This window comes from Myotis daubentonii, chromosome 14 (assembly GCF_963259705.1).
Source record: "Myotis daubentonii chromosome 14, mMyoDau2.1, whole genome shotgun sequence".
Taxonomy (NCBI): Eukaryota; Metazoa; Chordata; class Mammalia; order Chiroptera; family Vespertilionidae; genus Myotis; species Myotis daubentonii.
The window spans coordinates 57,164,585-57,183,096 of NC_081853.1; the positions used below are offsets into that span (position 1 = coordinate 57,164,585).

Here is an 18,512-nt window from a genome sequence, read left to right on the forward strand (position 1 = left end):
GCAAACAGTGGACTCGCGGGAGAATTCAACTGTGCCCGGCACATGGCCAGATCACAAAGATAATGAAATGCTCAAGTGGAGAGAGCTGGTTTCCTAACCGCCCCGAGCCCTGCGCTGCGCTGGCACCTTAGGCTGCCCGTAGCAGGCTGTCCTTGGCTACGAGGAAGGCCAGGTTTAACTTGACCTGGGTTCCCAAACACTGCCGTTAAGATGCGCCGGGGCTGCCCGGGCTCCCTGGAGGGCAGGAAGCCGCATGGGTGGGGGGTGAACACAGACAGCTCTGCTGACCTCGGCTGGACTCCCATGCAAACAATGGACATGCCTGAATCCAGGAGGTGGGCTTTCAAATGACAAATCACTGTTTTGACCAACGTTTCAACGTTCTCCTTTATTTCTTCTTGCGGTGGGAGGTGATTTTGCTAATTTTACCCTTTTCTTCTGTAAAATGTGGATGACTGTTCTTGTTCTGCCCACCTCGCAGGGCTGCTGTCAACACACAAGAGTGAGGTCTGAAAGACTGACTTGCAGTCCATCAAGTGCTCTGCAAACGAGGCCATGTGAGTCGTGAGGAACTGTGCCCCGACATGACTGAGGGGAAACTGACACTGACAACAGGAAAGCAGCCAGGTCTTCACTTTCAATGAGTGACAGGATCCCTGTGTGCACTGGCTGCAGGTAATCGCAGGGCCAGAGCCTGCTGCTCCGTGTCCTGGAACTTGGCACCAGCCGGTGAGGACCTAATCTCGCCTTGGACCAAGAGCAAGTGGAACTTCCTGTAGTGGCTCAAGGATCAAGGGTGGGATCTAGCAAGTTACGGGAAATAGGCAGCTCAGTGCGAGGTGGGAGGGCAGAAGCCACAGTGGGACAAACCAGGGAGCAGGCCTAAGCTGGAGCAGGAAGGCGCAGGGAGGCTGTGACACTGCGAGTGTCAGCAGGGCGCGCCGAGGGCTCCCGGCGAAGGAAGAGGCAGAGCAGAACGCACACGGTGATCCCAGCTCAGTCCTGCCCGAGGAGGGTCCTGGACAACGTCCACAGGATGGAACAGGAGGGCCACTTCAGGGTCAGCCTCCGTTCCAAACTGGCTGGCAAGCCTTACCTTCAAGATTTCTCCATCTGCATAAAGCACGTACATGGTCACTTCAATATTCTTTTGCACACTCTTTCCCCCTCGCTCGAAATCCCCCTTCTCCAGGGTTAGGTACAGGTCATTGCGGATGTCGCCTGTGGGGGAAGAAATGCGTGTCTCCGTGACCCCAGAAGCCACACTGTCCCCTGTGCGTGGAGGACCAGGCTAGCGATGGCGCCTCCGGGGTTCGGGGGGTGCTCAGGGCATTCCAAGCTTGGTTAATAACGATGGACACCCTACAGCACCGGGGAGGGGCACGTGGGTGCTCAGCCACGTGCTCGGAGTCTGCTCCGCAGGGCTGAGCACAGCTGTGCAGCGGGAAGGGCGGGCGGAGCACCTTCTCAGAGGGCAGGTGGCTGCTCGGGCTCTCTCCCCGCCAGGAGGGCAGCTGCTCTCTCAGCCGCCACAGAGATTCTAGAATCCACTTCAATCAGGTCTTGTCTATGTCTTCACTAGCCCCTCCTCCTCCCCCTAAGAAAAGTTTCCTTTTGATTTTCTAGGTTTTCTTTCTGCAGCCCTCAGCGCCACCGAGTCTGGCTGAGGCCGAGCTCCCAGGCCACTGCCTGCTCAGCGCCGGGCAGGCCACTTGCGTGACAAGTGCCTGGGAGCAGGCGACGCTCCTCCAGAGGCCCCGGTGCGGGAGCCCGGGGACCACCTGCTGTGTTCTGGCTGCTTCCCTGGGCCCTGGCTCCAGCCCACGTTGCCCGAGACAGGCAGAAGCTGGAACCGCCGTCCGAGACGCCCGGAGTGACGCCTGCCTCTCAGGGTGGGACTGCCTGTTCCTGTATGAGAAGAGCCCATGTAGCTGCTCTAAGGTTGCCCATACTGACACGGTGAGTTCTATTCACACTTTCTAAAAGGCTTCTGACTGAAAAAACAATAAAAACATGGTAAAGGCTGGGGGAGGGGGGGGGAGGGTCTTCCAAGGAAGAAAGCAGCAAAGGAAAGCGGGGAGGCCAGAGTGAAGACGCCCGCAGCCTCCAGAGATGAACTGAGAGAGGAGGACTGACTGGCACAGCGGGCCTCAGAAGCCAGCCTAGCCCGTCTCCCCGTCGTCCTCAGAAACACGGCCCATCTGATCGGCTCAGACCTTGGAACCGCAATGAACAGGTTTTGCTTTTGATTCGCAGGTGAGCTTTCTGGCTGCGTCAGACATGGCCGGGGGCCTCTTTTCTGACTGCGGGAGTGTCTGTGGATCTTGTACGCATGGCACAGCGACAGACCAGGCCTGGCACACACTTGGGCTTCTGAGGCCTTCATGATCAGACCTTCTATTCGTCAGGTTACCTCCCTCTCCCGGGAGTGCAATCATGGCGATTTGGTCGCATGATGAAGCTCTCAGAAGACTTTGTCTCAAGTAGGGAAGAGCAACCCGAGAAGGAATTAATTAGCAGCTCAGAGAAAGCCATCTTGCTCCTCAAGGAGCCCTGAGGCTGCCATGCTGGGCAGGCGGGCCGCCGTGAGGCCTGTCCGTGCTGCCGCACAGGCGATCCTCTTGGGCCAAGTGGAGCCTCCACTTGGAGTCCTACCACATCACTGACAGAGCACTCCGCCTGCGGGGACGAGGACAAGCAGAAGGGAAGCTCAAATTTATCAACTTGCTGCTGTCAGGACAGACGCTGAATAAATCAGTCCGGAAAGTAAGATTCAAAGTTAACTGGGAATGTTACTGTGGGTTATTGCTATTATAATGGGATAAATCAAAGTCGGTTATACTTTAATTTTTAACAATTGAAACAGACATGCCAGAGCCTTCTTGTGATAAGAAACCTTTTAGTTACACATTAGCTTTTCTATGGAGTTTAAATAATTATTCAATTTCTAGGCTGATTTGGCAAAAAAAAGTGAATAATCTAGAGAATTTTAATGTCTAACCCAGAGAATAGGTGCTTTGCTTAAATATTATCCTGGTTTTAACCAGAACTCTCTGGAAATTACTTTCAAAGTAATCCACGTGAATTTTATTTTATTAGTTAAAAAACTTTTTTTTTATTGATTTCAGAGGGGAAGGGAGAGGGAGAGATAGAAACGTCAATGATGAGAGAGAATCATTGATCCGCTGCCTCCGGCAGGAACAGAGATGGAGCTCGCAACCCGGGCATGTACCCTGACTGTGAATTGAACTGTGACCTCCTGGTTTGTAGGTAGACACTAACCACTGAACAACGCCGGCCCGGCAGGTTCTTCGCTTTTCTAACCATGTCTTCTGTGTCACAGGTCTACTGGTTATATTGTTATGAAGTCAGGGACGTTCCCTGCTGTAACGGGACGACAGGGATGGGCACAGTGACTCACTATATATGACAATTTCTTTCCTGGGCTGACAATGTGATGATCTTTCAACCTGTTGTGGGCCAGAGGTGACCATTCCTAAACCATCCCTTACGCATATCGCATATCGCCAAGGCCTCCTCTGACAGCAGACGGCCCGGGGCCTCTGCACCACTGTGGGACTCCCACCGCTCCCGTGAGGAGAGCTTCTTTCAAAGACCGGGCTCTGTGTTTGCCTTCGTGCAGGGTGTGCCCAGCAGAGCTGCAAAGAGAAGCTCTCTGCCCTCTGGTTCTTTGGGGCTTGGACTAAGCCCGCTCACTTTCTTTTCAATGGGAGGAGCTGACCTGCCTCATAATAACCTCTCTCCGAGCTGTCACCTAGGACTTGGTAAGGGGTTCTCAACAGTCCCAGGTCTCCTTCGCTTCCTCAGATCTTAGTGCTCACCCAGAGTAACACGCAGTCTTCTAGGCTGGGCTGGTGGCTTCTCTTCTTACGTCTTGTCAGTTACCCCAAAAGGTGAGGCTGATGAAGGATTAATAATGTACATGACACCCCACCCCAGTATTGCAACATTCCATGGAACAAATGAAGATGGAAACAAAGCAGGCAAAAAGCAGACAGGACACACAAAAGCGGGAACTTACACCCAACTATCTTCATCTCTGCACCAGAAAGAAAGGGGCGAGAATGAGGGGACAGCACAGAGAGAAACAAGAACAATTAAGACAAACAGGAAAAGAGAATAAACATCACTTGCAGGTCGCGATGAAGCATGCACTTTCACCAGGGGTCACAGCACAGGCAGAGTTCCTGAGCTCCAGGGAAGAGCCACAGGGCCCCCAGGGACTCAGCATGCCTGCAGCGCTGCCTTGTAAGGGCAAGTTCAGGGCGGCCCAGAGGAGCAGTACTGGTGCCAGGTCTGACTCGGGAGGGCAAGCAGCATCACCACCACCTGAGTGCTTGTGAGAAATGCCAACTGCCGGGCCCACCCCGAATCCTCCTGTAGCAGAAACCCTCAGGGTGGGCCGGGCAATCTGTTTCCAAGCCCACGGGCGGCTCTGATACACACTAAGTGAGAGAACTACGCTTTAGGGAGAACGCAGTCCTCAGGACACACTAAGTCAAAGGGCAGATTTCTTCTGACAAGACAGAAAACCGTTTAACTAATAAAAAGCATAGACCATATCGCTCACAGTAAATAGCCTTAAAAATTCAAGGTTACAAAAACAAGTGAAAACGCTGTCATCCGCACAGAGCCCGGAGGACCTGGAGCAGCCGCAGGGAAGCTAAGAAGCAGAGGCTGGAGGAGCCCGGGCCGGGGCTCAGGCGCGGTCTGGAGAAGGCATAGCCTTTTCTGAGCAGGAGGTTTCAGAACGTCCCTTTGTTTACAGTCTTTTGGCCGACAGCTTTCTTTAAGTTTTCTGAGGGCTAATCTGACAAGTGCGTTCCTGGGAACTGCGCTAACTTCAGCCTGTTCACCTGGAACACCTGTCCTGTTCCCATCTTTCTTGCCCATCTTCATGAAAAAAATCTAGGAAAAGAGCAAAAGTGTGCCACAGACGTATTCGCTTTTGTGCTGAACTGAGTGAGTTTGGAGGGAAGGAGGAACTGCCACAGAAATGTAACACAAACTACAGGCTGTCAGTGCCCAGTTTCAAAATTTGGCTTAACCGCCCATATCTATTTGTTCTATAATCTAGAAGTCAGGGCCTCGGCTAGGGCACACAGTAGGGCATCTCCTGCTCACAGCAGTCACGTGGTGTGCATGTACACACCATGAAAAGAACGGGAGACCATCAGAAAGACCTTTTCGGAAGCGGTGCGCAGCGCTTCTGTGGCTAGAGCCTGTCGGGCTCCCACTGCAGTCGCTGCTCTGTGACTCGGAGCTGCGAGCTGTCAATGTGCTTTGACAAGGACGCACCCGTCGACCCTGAGAAAAGCTCTCCAAATGAGCGCTGCCCACTGCTGGCATCTTAAAGTAAGGGTCACAGGTTAGGAGTAATTCTGGTTTTTTACGTTTACTCTAATTGCTCAGCCGTAAGTGTTGAAATGTTCACAGTTACTGACAATTTATTTCTTTGCTCATTTCCCATACACCCATGTGTCAAGAAGAAGCTGAAAGTTCGTGTAACTTGGTCACTGTGAGGGCTGCGAGACCGCTGCAGCCCGGGTGCGATGTTCCTCAGGGAAAGGACAGACCCGCTGCAGGGGGACAAGTAGCCAGGCTTGGAGGTCTCACCGAAGGGCGTGTTAGCACAGTCACGGTTCCCCAAGACGGGCTGCCTGCAGCGTGACACACCCAGCACCTTTCCTGCTGCTGCAGCAGGGCCTGCAGGCCAGCCTGTCACCTGCCCAGGGACGCACACCCACTCTGGTATCTCGGAGTGAGTAAGGGGCTGGCAGTTGTTAGCTCACAACCCTGGGCGTGGTCATCTGTTCAAAAGCTCTCCCCTCAGGGGAGGAAGGGTAGAGGAGGAGGAGCTAATGCACAAAGGACTGCTTTCTGCCTGTGAACCACGCTTCCTGTCAGCCTCAGCACCCAGCAGGCTGACCCACAGCCCAGCCTGGACCTTCAGGATGGCCAGTGCCGGGGCTGTGGTCGCTCAGCTGCCCGGGGCGGGAAAGCTCCTGAACCTCAGCTTGTCTCACCGCCGGCAGCTGCAGCCGGTTTCCACGGCCATGTCTAGATACCCGCAGTCCTTTACACACCTGTGTGCCAGGATGCAGAGGCAGAGCGCTGCACAGGGACCTCTTTCCACACGCGGTTTGGACAATGTCACTTTGGAAAGCAGTCTGCTTCACATTTCACTGCCGCTTGTTCCTTTCTAGGGTCTGCTACTGGGTTTTAAAGTGTGAAGACTAACAGGAAGGAAATGTCCAAATCTGAGACATTAAAGGAAGGGAGGACTTTAAACACATCTCTCAGAATGGATGGCTCCACCTCCAAAGCCTGGAAATCTCACTTAAAAAGATCTGGGTAACCACCAGCTTTCTCCCATGACACGTTGCCAAGAAGCCAGGGACTACACCCGGGCTCTTTTCCCGCTAACGGCCATAGAGGCTGAGACGTGGTCCAGGACAGGAAAGGAGAAACATCCCGCGAAGGCCTCACATCTCCAGCAGCCACCCCTAAGCCGTTCTTGAGCACCAAGCCTCCTTAGCATTTAAAGGTAAAGGTGGAGTGAGTGGCTGAGCGGCCCAGGTTTCCCGCCGGAGGACGCTCCCCGCGTGCCTGAGCAGAGACGAAGCTCTCCCCGCAGCTCGCTCTGCATGCACAGGGTCTGTGCAGCGGCATCGAAGGAGCAGAAAACAAGGCCGGGCCTAGTGTGGGAGGTGGGAGGCAGCTGGGACCTGGCACATGGGCCTTCTCTGTGCGCAGGCTACACTCCGCTTGGGGCTGCGCTGGCAAACATTTACAACAGGAGAATTCGGGTCGCCACGAAGAGTTCTAGACGGGATGTTTACAACCTAGTGCCCACAGTCAGTTCAGTCTAGCCTGGCTGGTCCTCTACACAAAAGCAAACGAGCTTGTAGCAGATCATTCACACTCAGTGGGAAGGGCAGATTCCTAACTCCTGTCATCTGTCCAGATAACCAGCAATTTGTTCTGATTTTCCTCGCTTTGCTCGCATCTGCTCTGGTTCTCAGACCGCCTGCCAGCCCCCTGAGACCCCCTCTACCTTCCCTCACTCCTGCAGCCCCCCTGGCTCCGATGGCCTGGCTGACCCATTTCCCAGCTGTTCTCGCATCTGCCTGACTAGGAAATATGAACCTGGGATTGACCTGCTGGACCCGCACTGGAGGTCAGTGGGCCCCCACTTTCTGCCTTGGCTCTCCCTCTGGGCCCTCGATGAGGGGTCGGGGGTGGGATATTCCTGAGAAACTGGCCAGGTCGTACAATTCAATCCACAAAGCCGGACTGAGACCATCTGTCTTATCCACTTTCTAAAACGTTAAAATGCACCTGCTATTCCCACATGAAGTGGGACCCGGCAATGCTACAGGCACACATTTTGGTTATTCCTCCCCTTAAAGAGGAAGTGCTTGTGAGCCAGTGCCTCCAAAGGAGTGGACCGGGAGAGCGGAGTGTGGAAGGCCTCGCATGAGGTTCTTTGGGGGTTGTTGCATCCACTCCACTCAGACAACTCAGCCCCAGCCACCAGGAGGTGGGGCTTCTGGGAAAGAACAATACCAACCAGAGCCCTAGGGCCGCTGGCTGCAGACGCAGTCGCCAGCTGACTTGGGACGCAGTTTTTAGTGGCTCAGGCTCCCCCACAGCAGAGTTCAGCAACCGCTGACGAGACGAGCACGGGACTGACCCCAGCCCTCCTCCCACCCAGCCCCAAGAGGTTCTACCTACCTGGCATGATGACATCAGGAAATCCCAATTTCCTTGTAATCGCCAATCCCCTGTTAAATATCATGGGGTTTTCTCTCCGTATCTGTTCCATGTCTCCGCGAAGAAGCTGAAGAGAAATGATAAGGCCTGCAAAACAAAGGCAGTTTCTCCCTCAGACCACGTCCCTCCTGTCCTGTGGTGCTAGGAAAGACAGGGCCACACTGTTTCCAGAGGAAAACGTGCAAAGTTCAGCATTTTTCTTGAGAAAAATCTTGATGCAGAAAATATGTTATTATTCTGAAGGAACATTCCAGAAAGCTAAAGGAAGTTAAGTCAGGATGACCTCAATGACCCCGAGAACTCGTCTATTAAACACAGACGGGGCTCCCGGAGACCCAGCATTCAGCCCAGGGCCAGGTGGGTCCTACTGGGTATTGAAGGGGAGGGTTGACACATGAACTGTACATGTAGGGACCCAGAGAAGCCAACGGAAACAACAGTAGCCTAGGACAGTGTGACCAGAGAAGACCTCTGTCAGGGTGTCCCACCAGCTGGAAACGGACACACTAAGAGATGCTGGGTTTATGCTAGGAGAATGCCCAAGTGTCGGAAGCAGTGTGCCCGTTTAACCTGGCACCGTCTTGTAAAGTGAGCAGCAGAGCAGACACCACATGGCTCCGACAGGGAACCCCCGCAGTGCAAGGAAAAGAAGGGGTGTTGCTGTGAAGCTAGGTCAGCCATGTCTCAGACTCTGAGTTTCAGACCCTCCAGATGATCCCAAGGCCTTTCTTCAGAACTTGGGAGAATCTGTAATGTCCCCTCAGGCAAGCTGCCTTCTGGCTCATTACCTGTACCTCTGGAGTTTTGCACAAAGTAAGAATCTTCTGGAAACTGCCCCTTCCCTGCCCCCCAAGGGGCCCCTCGCAACCACTGGCTGGAAGGCTGTGGGTCAAGCCTAGGTGGGAGTTAGGAAGTGCCTCCAAGACTGAAGGAGAGCAGCTGTGGGCGGATACATTTCGGTGCTGGTCAGCAGGAAGCAGCCTCAGGGATGTAGAGACTTGGGAGCTGAGCAGGAAATGAACATCTAAAATGGGGTGGGGGGGGAGCTGTGCTGATAATTAGGACAATCAGGAGAGCGATGCTAGGAGGAGACAGTGACAAGCGAAGCTGCAGAATACGAGTGGGAGAGGGAGAGCACGGCGAAATGGAGAAAGAGGTCAGGCCCTAGGAATATGTACGCTCCCAGCGGGGCCAGGGGAGGAAACACAGCCCAGCCAGACCTTACTGCTTCAGTGAATACGCGCACGCTCCCCAAGAAACCTGTGATGATGCCTTTGATGGGCCAGTGTCATTAACACAGAGCGCAGCGCCCAAGAGCAGACCCATGGCATTCACTTCGCATTCTGGGCAGATAATCGTGTTGGGGTTCTGAACACCCTACAGTAATGTTTTACAGCCTAATCGCTTGGTAGACTCAAGTACAATTAGTTTATGAACCTGAAAGGCTGGGGCCCAGAATCCAGACCACAGCGATCTCTGTAGAGGAGAGCAGCCTGGGAGGTACTCACCCCCCCCCCCCCCGCGCCCCCTCGTTCATCTACCTGCAGTGTCTTTACACAGCCATCCACGCTTTCTCTGGGTGAACAGGAACCCACACCCCTAGGGACAGCCTACTGGAGTTAGGTCTGTGGCTACATACATAAGAGGCCAACAATGGACACGAGGAGCCACGTACATTAAAGCTGCACCTAAGAGAGTTCCTGCCAAATGATACATTAACTCTCAGCTCGCAAATCAACGTAGCAATTCCTTCTGCATTTTCATATGATTTGACTTGAAGGGAAAGCACTTACAACTTCTTAAACAAAAAGGACATTTAACAAAGATGGGTGACAGTTACAGCAAAGTCAATTTTTTATACGGAAGCCTCTTTAAATAAAGAGACTAACAGAGACCTGAACTACTCCCCTCGCGCGACCTGTGGGATTCTCTGACATGAAGACCCCAGAGCCCAGCGTGGAAGACCCGGCTCAGAAGCTGGTGAGACAGTGGGAAGGCCAGTGGCCTGGAGTTTAGAAACCTGGGCTTTCTTGTTCAGCCACGAAGTCATTTCATTGAGCGCCAGTTTCCTCATTTACTTAATGAAAGAGATGAAAAAGGTAATTTCCAAATCTCAACCAGCTTCCAGTCAGGCCTTGCCAAGAATCAGTCAGACACACAATTCAAAAAGCAGCAGCTTGTCTTTCCTTCTGGCTTTCCCACAAGTGCATGCAGCCCTCCTCTCACAATGGCCTCCTAGCTGAGGCGCCCTGAAGGCTGCGGTGCCCCCAGCACCAGAGGAACACGTGCTTTTCTTTTTCTTTTTCTAAAAAATATGTTTTTATTGATTTTAGAGTGAGAGGGAGAGGGAGGAGGGCTAGAAACATTGATGCGAGAGAAACATTAATCAGCTGCCTCCTACAGGCCCCCTACTGGGGATCAAGCCCACAACCCAGGCGTACGACGCCCTGACCAGGCCTCGAGCCCATGACCTCTTGGTGCATGGGACGATGCCCAACTGAGCACACTGGCTGGGCGAACATGCTTTTCTAAAACTGTTTAAACAGCCAGTGTCTGTGAGTTCTGGACAAAAACCATAGATACTGAAGATGGCACAGTCCCTGCTCATTCTGGGGAGTAAGACAAAAGTCAGCACCATAACCCGGTGAGGGGATGGTATTGGTAAAACTGCTCTTTCAGCTGTTGCTTTTAATGTATTATTACCATCATCTCACGTTTAAAATGTTCTCCATGTTTTAATCATATCATGTCTCAAAAAATTACAGTCAAGGGCAGCTCTTTATAAATCAAATAAGTAAATAAAACAAGGAACATGACAAATATTGATGTGAAGGGTAGTTTTCCAAAATGCTAGTAGGTTTCGATACTTGAAAAACAAGATTTTACTGCCTCTTGCTTCAGCCCAGTTGTAGGTGAGGAATATGGACGTATCACACTGCATGGAGCGCTTTGGCATCCAGGCACACCCATTAGGGAAACAGTCACTTAAAACAACAGTGAGAGGCCCTGAAGGCCCCTGCTACAGAGCTTTAGGAAATCAGGGACTCCCAGCTGAGGTCTCAACCCTGCAGTCTCTGGTGTGGGGCAGCTCTGAGGACTCTCCGAGTGGACTATCTGCTGACCCTGGCACAGGGGGTCAAGTTCTCAACAGCTCTGGGAACTGCCAGGCCTTCCAGTGGCTTTCCACTGCCATTTAGGGCCAACTTTTTATTTACAAGCCTATGAAAGTTAAAACAAATAAGGTTATGTAAGAGATTGTGAAATAACTTAGAGGTTAAAAACTGTCAAGAGAAACATGGTTGCATGTAAATTTGAGAGCTACCTTTAGGGTATATAAAAGTTCATAGGCTTTTAAGTAGTGCTTCTAATTTAATCAAGCAATTAATGTTCGATTTATACAACAACCATTCTAATGTGCAGAACTGCACCAAAATTTAGACAGAAACTATAGAAATAGGGCTTTAAAAGAAAAGGAGGACAAAGGAAAAGGAGAAGTTGAGCTAAGATGAAACCTGCCTTGTAATAAACATGTTCTATTCCAGCGGCCGCCAACATTTCGGACCTCACGATCCGCCAGTGGCCTGCGGCCCACTGGTTGGCGACCGGTGGAATCTATTCTAGCTCCAGGATGACTGACGGTGGCAGAACAGTCACTGGTTCTCACTGTGTCAGGCCTTATTGGTGAGGCTCACACTAAACAGGAAGAGGAGAAGTGATAGTAACCTCTGTCTCTTTTGGGGGCTGGGTGTCATCTCTGCTCAGGAAAAGACAGACTCCACATGTGACAGACCCTGCAACACTTCTGCTCACTCGGGATTGACAATGCAACTCACGTTCCTTATCAGAGCACATGGAATCGGTCAGAGAAAAAACTGAAAATGTATGTTGTCTGTAATTAAGAAAGGTCTCAAATTATCACAAAAAGAAATAGAGTCCTTGGGGAGGAGAAGAAATGTCTGCAGGGAACTGAACTTTACACGTGGCCGCTGATCAGCACAATCGAGTAGGTGCGAGATTAGCAACTGCAAATACAACACGCGGCTGTATTTGCAGCCAGAGAGGTACGTCACCGTGGCTGGCACTGGGGGCGGAGTACTTGGCGCTGGACTTGCGGATGATGTTCTCGTGGATCTGCGACCACTCCCCCTCGTTGTTGCACCTGGAACAGGAGGACAGGCTTAGAGCTCTCAAGGGTCTCAAACACCTGCTCTGACGCCCCAGCCGTGCGTGTGACACAAAGTGTGAAGGGTACTTCACGCTCACTTTCCAAAGGAAGCAACTGTTTCACTGAGTTAGACAAGGCTCGTTTTCTGCTGAGGCACACAGACAATTCACACTTGGGAAATTCTAAAATAAATCTCTATAAATATTGTTCAAGAGGCAAAATACCCTCTTTTCTGAAGTAGCACTCTCCCACCTGTCAAGTTTTCTTCTTTTCTAGTTTCTACACACACACACACACACACACACACACCCCAAAAACAACCAACCAACAAAAGGTGGGCTCAGAGGAAAGTCCCTGCTGGAGGAAACACAGGTCCTCCTGGTGAGCTCTGCTGTTCAGAAACGGACATGCCCGGCGCCGGCTTTATTCTGTCCACCAACTGTCATGTTGCCCCAGGAGGAGACCCTGCTGAGCACAGGGCCACGTGGAGATCTGCTTGTGGCTCTATTGCAGCCAGACCAACATTTTAAAAGCCGCCTGGGAGAGCCGTGGGCTTGGCTCCCTGTGAAACCCTCTGCTTCAGGGGAAGGAGGGCTTAGCAGGGAAGGTGGATGCCTACATATGGGAGAATGGCGCTCTTCCCCAGGGGCTTCTGGATTGGGACCAAGGAGCATGAAGGACCAACACTGCACCGCACTCACGCACGGCAGATTAGGGTCGTCCCCTCTAAGGGCAGCTCAAGGGCTGCAGCCACACCACCCCTGGTGCAGCAGGAGCAGAGACGAGCAATTCCTCACCCTAACGCAGCATGTCAATGAAACACCTGCAATCAGATCAGGGTCAGCCCTTGAAAATTCCATGTGACACTGGCAGTCCCCATAGTCCTGGCCCCATCCCTGCCCCTGCTGGAGTGGGAGGTAGGGACCCACTGACCCCAGAAAGCAGGACCCAGGGACAAAGGAGAATCTACAGGGTCTTCCCATGGCTGCTCAGAGGGCGGAGTCCAGCCCAGCCGCTTCCAAGAAGAAACCCCAGTAAGTATGTCACGTGTACAAAGCAGTGTGACGCCCAACCGCTTCCTAAGTGAAAGGGCTTGTGCCGAGGCCACGCCGCGTTAGAGGAGGTTGTCACTAGCTTAGCTGTGCTGCTCAATCGCTGGCTCTTCGGACTGTCCCGTCAGTAGAAATAAGCCTGCAGAGAACTGGCAAGACAAGGTTCTCAGGAGTTCCGGGAGGCTACTTCCTGCTCCCAGGATCCTTCAAACAAAGGGCGGGAGAGTGTTCTTTCAAATGACCGCTATGATAGCAACTCAGTGGGGAGTGCCCAGCGGAGTGCCCAGCGAGAGGCTGGCAGCAGCACGGGCATCCCTCCTGTCCTAGGTGCACACAGTCATCTTCCAACCCGTCAACACATCAGGGAAGTGCCCGCTGGTGGATTCAAAGTTGTCACTTTCTAGGTCCACAAGATTAGGAGGAATTTAACAGAACTCTGACTACTTTGTCATAAATAATGCACCCCACCCCTCATTTCAAAAGAGTCTTGAAAATTAACTCCCTCCCTCCCTCCCTCCCAAACAGACCCTCACTGGCGCCTTGGCCGTGGAGGCGAGCCAGTGCTTTGCTGACCACATCAGCAGTGACTGTGTACTATTTCGCTCACATGTACCCTTCCCCCCAACACATACAATTCAGATGCCAGACAATGGACGACTTGCCCCTTAACTATTGGTGGCCTTCACAGCTCTGCCTTCAGCTCATTCCCTTCTTATTCTACAGGCTTTCCTGGGCAATCCCACCTACGACTATAGTCTCAGCCACCCCAGAAGGTGCCAAACCACAAAGCAGTGTCTGCAGGCCAGACTCATCCCTAAGTTCCTGGCCCACATGGCTCCGAGAGCGCTTTGGTCCTCTCTCCACCACCCGTCTGCTCCCAGAGACGCCCTCTCACTGAGTGGAACCCACTGGTTCACCCAAGCAGAGCCCTTCCAGCTGTCACCAGGCCCGGAGAGTTTGCTGTCTTAAAGTCTGTCACAGCTGACCCCTCCTCTTCGTGCCGTGCTTCAGCCATGACCATCTCTCCTCTGGACCAGGTGATCACCTCACTGGCCTTTCAGACACCTCCCTTTCCAGAATGCCGAGAGGAGCTCCTGAAACCGTTTGAAACTAAGTGGATGTGGTGTCATCAGCACCTTTTTCCCAATCATGAGGATGTTTTGTAAGGAAAAATTATAAATGTAAGCATTTATTACATTATCAAATGAGTTGTGATTATAATCAGGCATGATTATGTCATCCAATCAAATTAATACTTAAAGCATGATTACTGATGTTGATAATTCACCCTCAATCTTAAGATGCATGAGAAATGGTGTTGGCTTTAGTTCCTTGACACCACTTCTCCTTTCATGTTCTAGGCTCCAGGTTCAACAAGCCCTGTGCCTGCTTGTGACCCTTGTCCCTATGGCCCAGAGGGAAAATGTGACATCTGTATCAGACTGAACAACACAGCGTGGTTACATTGGTGACTTTTAAGGTTTCTGGCTCATTAGACGTGACCTAGTTTTAATGCCTTGGCTTCTTGTTGAAATTTTCTTAAAAGGATGTGGTGCCTTCCCAAACACACATTATCTTAAACAACAGCCATAAAGCCGGAGCAGTGACCATGGCAAGAAACATTAAATCTCTGCTTGAGGCTGATTTTGAATAAGGAAAGAAATGACAATAATGTCAAAATTGACATATTTTGCCAATTCATTGATTAAAATTCTACAAGAGGTTTTTACCCTTGCAAAAGCCTGTCCTAGCCAAGGCTAAAGCACTAATAACTGTAGCCGTCAGCAAACCCTTTAAGCTTCAACTCAATCTAACCAACATGTCCCCTGGAACTCACTTCGCCTGCGGGCTGGCTGCACTGTGCTGACGTGGGTTTAAAAGACGAACCCTCAGTCTGCACGTCAGCGCAACTACACAAATGTGCAGCTGGGGGTCTGTTTGAAAGTCTCCTAATATTTTCAAGTGGAAAAATTATCCTCCATTTTAACTCTCTCGGTGCTTCAAACATTTCAAACTACCTTCTCCATGAACACACTGTTCTTTAGTTTTCCAGAGGTGATCCAGTAGACACAGCTCATAAGCAGCAGCTAAGCAAAAGCTACATATGAACCCACTTCCTTGCAAAGTGACAGGCTGGCGCTGAAAGCTGCTGTTTTAGAAGCGATTAGCTCAATTACGCCTGACAGCATGATTTCCAGAGGGATGCGTGCAGGCCCCTATGCACGAAGCAAGAACAGCTCATACACGCACGGAGATGCCAGCCTCCCGTGCTGCCTAGACACCTCTTGGACAGAGTGAAGCAAGATGGTGATGATGGAAGTTTGGATTTCGGTTTTAGTCCTTTTCGAAATGAAAAGGGCGTATCAAGAAGCAGGTCCCACCCGGCCGGCATGGCTCAGTGGTTGAATGTCGACCTGGTCACAGTTTGAATCCCAGTCAGGGCACATGCCCGGGTTTCAGGCTCGATCCCCAGTGTGGAGTGTGCAGGAGGCAGCCGATCAATGATTTTCTCTCTCTCATCACTGATGTTTCTCTCTCTCTTCCCTTCTCACTTCCTCTGAAATCAATAAAAATATATTAAAAAAAGAAAAAGAAGCGGATCCCAGCCCCCATCAATGCAGAGATTTGGTATATGAGAAAGTCTGTGATGGGCACATGAAAGGAAGAGAAAAACCCACCAATATTCCCTTTGTAAGTTACTATTCCAAAAGAAGAGCCTCATCTCATCAAATCGTGCCTCTGAATGGAGCTAAGGGAAACAGGTAGTAAGGAAGTATGGCTCTTTGTTTAATTACTAAAATGTGGCTCATTATATAAAGGCCCAAATTAAGTATAATTGTGGATTAAGTTCACTGCATGCCTAAACCAGACAGAACAGATTGGACAGAAAAATATCCATATAATGTTATGGTGAAGCTATATTAACATGGTGATTGACAGATTTAACTTAGAAAAACAATATTTGGTTAAAATCAAAATAGGACAGATTTTTAAAAATATCTTCCCAGCGTTATACTTGTTTTGAAAACTCACCATGTTTTCAGCATTGCCTAAGTCTTAGCAGCAGAGCCAGACAATGTGCCTGGAATCTGTGTCTCATTCGTTTCCCCTCTTTGTTAACAAGAGTCAGGATGTGACGCACTGCTTCTGCAGGACAGGCCCCTGGGCTGGCGAACACGAAAATAACACATGCCTTGCTGGGTGGGGCTTACAGACCCGGGGTGGTGGGAGTGGAGGGTGAAACTCCAGCTCCTCAGAAAACCTAGCTGTTCTTCAAAGCATGGCAACCTGACTCATGCACTTTCTTTGAAACCAGCTCAGTTACCATAGCTGTGGGCAAGCATTAGACACAGAAGACTCTCTTACATCCAAAACACATGAAAAACTGCATGACTAGCCTTTCTGTAAATATATAATACTAGAGGCCCAGTGCACCGATTCGTGCACCGGTGGGGTTCCCTCAGCCTGACCCGGGACCGCTTGGGGGATGTCGGACTGTCAGTGTAGGCTCGATCCCCGCTGGGCCTAAACCGGAGTCTGACATCCCCCGAGGGATGTGGCAGTGTGTGAAGCAGCAGGCAGCTGAGGAGCAGCCTGAGCCAGCCTGCTGTGCCAGCCACCGCTGCTAGGAAGCATTGCTGTGGCAGCAGAAGAGGCTCCCACCACCGCTGCTGCACTCGCCAGCCGTGAGCCCGGCTTCTGGCTGAGTGGCGCTCCCACTGTAGGAGAGCACTGACCACCAGGGGGCAGCTCCTGTGTCGAGTGATTGCCCCCTGGTGGTCAGTGCATGTCATAGCGACTGGTTGACTGGTCGTAACAGTCACTTAAGCTTTTATATATATAGATGGCTGGTTAATCTGGGCTAGAAGAGAAAATGTGGACCACCAGACTTTCACATTAGGGAAAAAGGCTCCAAATTCAGCTGCTTCAGAATCACCTGGGAGCTTATTAGAAATACAGCTGCTGAAGCCCCATCCCAAACCTTAGATCAAAAACTCTGACTTTCAAAGGACTCCCTACCCTACGTGCCCTGATGATTCCATGCCCCACAAAGCCTAAGAACTGCTGTCCTGGAGGACAGTGCTGGGATGTCTTACATTACAAATCATTCATATTTCTGATATGCATTACTCACGTGTAAACCTTAAGAACAAAATCCTTTTCTTCCTTTAATTCTGTGAGCGACTGTAGGACGTCCAGGATGCTTAGGACCGCACAGCCGTATGGTCGCCGGTAGTGCAGGTGAGCAGGGCCCTTCTTCGAGTCATTCAGGAGCATCCGGCCTAGCACACAGCACAAAACCCAATCAGACTGAGAACTCCAGCCGCTCTCCAGCCCGACTGCCAGCTAGGGATGCCAGCTGCAGGCATCTTAGAGATGCTCCACGTTGGAAGACTAACTTAGGACTAAATAAGGATGCAGGGATATTTATGTGAGGGATGCTAGCCAGGCCTGTGGCCAGGCTCTTCCCCTGCATCACATTCAACCAACCATTCTCATTACCCACGTCAACACCAAAGGGCCATTTATTAATCACGTGACAATAAAACCAAGGTTTTATGAACTTCTTGGAAAAACCAATGTGCTGATTAAAATTTAGGCCTATTAAGGAAGTTCTATATTTTAGCTGCCAAAGCCACTCCTGAACCAGCACAGGAGCAAGACTGCCTCACAAAGTGGATAAAACCTTGCTTTTCCTGCTCACGGGGGCTGAGCCTCCAGTGACAAGAGGACTTGCAAATGTAATAGCAGAGCCTCAGCAAATGCTTTATCAAGTGAAGCAAAACAAAACCACAGCAAAATGGCTGTTTTGTTGGCAAAGGATTCAAACACATCCCCTAACAAAATTTGCCGAAATCCAAACCTATGAAGGAAGACTTGGTTAGTCAGAGTCGCCCAGATTATGTCATGTATTTGAAATAAGGCGAGGCAAACCAACCACAGAACAGTAGCAAACATCACTTTTTCCATCTTGTGTGGCACAGAAGTAAGATGCCATCCATCTGCTGCAACAAGAACAGTGACTCTAACTTTGTGGGAAATCGCGCAGATACATACTTTGGATACAAAACACAGTAAAGGCCATTCACCACCTGTTAAGCTGGCAACCTCGGCCAGCTGCTTTAAGACCTCTGTGGCAGAGGACTGGCAGAGGCAGGGCACTCTGGTAAAGAGAACGCCTACAAGCAGACCACTCGAAATAAAGGGTTTGGGTCCAAAACCAATAGGGAACAAAAACTTGTAAGTGAGCCCTGGCCAGTGTGCTCAGAGGGCTGAGCATCGTCCCAAGCACCGAGAGGCCACCAGTCAGGGCAATGCCCGGGTTGCGGCTCAATCCCCAGTAGGGGGCATGCAGGAGGCAGCCGATCAATGTTTCTCTTTCTCTCCCTTCTTCTCTTGAAAAAAAAAAAATCAATGAAAACATATTTTAAAAAGATTTTATGTGAAAAAATATATTCATTTATAGCAAACTCAGCTACCATAGCAGCTGAGCTGAA

The 18,512-nt window shown here is 51.0% G+C and overlaps 1 protein-coding gene across 8 annotated transcripts in view; it reads right to left on the bottom strand.

Moving 5' to 3' along the window:
- Positions 1-18,512, bottom strand: part of DOCK3 (dedicator of cytokinesis 3) — a 176,141-nt gene that overhangs the window by 59,522 nt on the left and 98,107 nt on the right. For all 8 annotated transcript variants that reach the window (XM_059664627.1, XM_059664629.1, XM_059664628.1 and 5 more), the window contains 4 exons: positions 17,150-17,297; positions 11,868-11,956; positions 7,759-7,884; positions 1,097-1,221 (listed from right to left, as the gene is read on the bottom strand). In XM_059664627.1, coding sequence (XP_059520610.1) covers positions 1,097-1,221; positions 7,759-7,884; positions 11,868-11,956; positions 17,150-17,297 — 488 coding nt within the window. The remainder of the gene's footprint in view (positions 1-1,096; positions 1,222-7,758; positions 7,885-11,867; positions 11,957-17,149; positions 17,298-18,512) is intronic.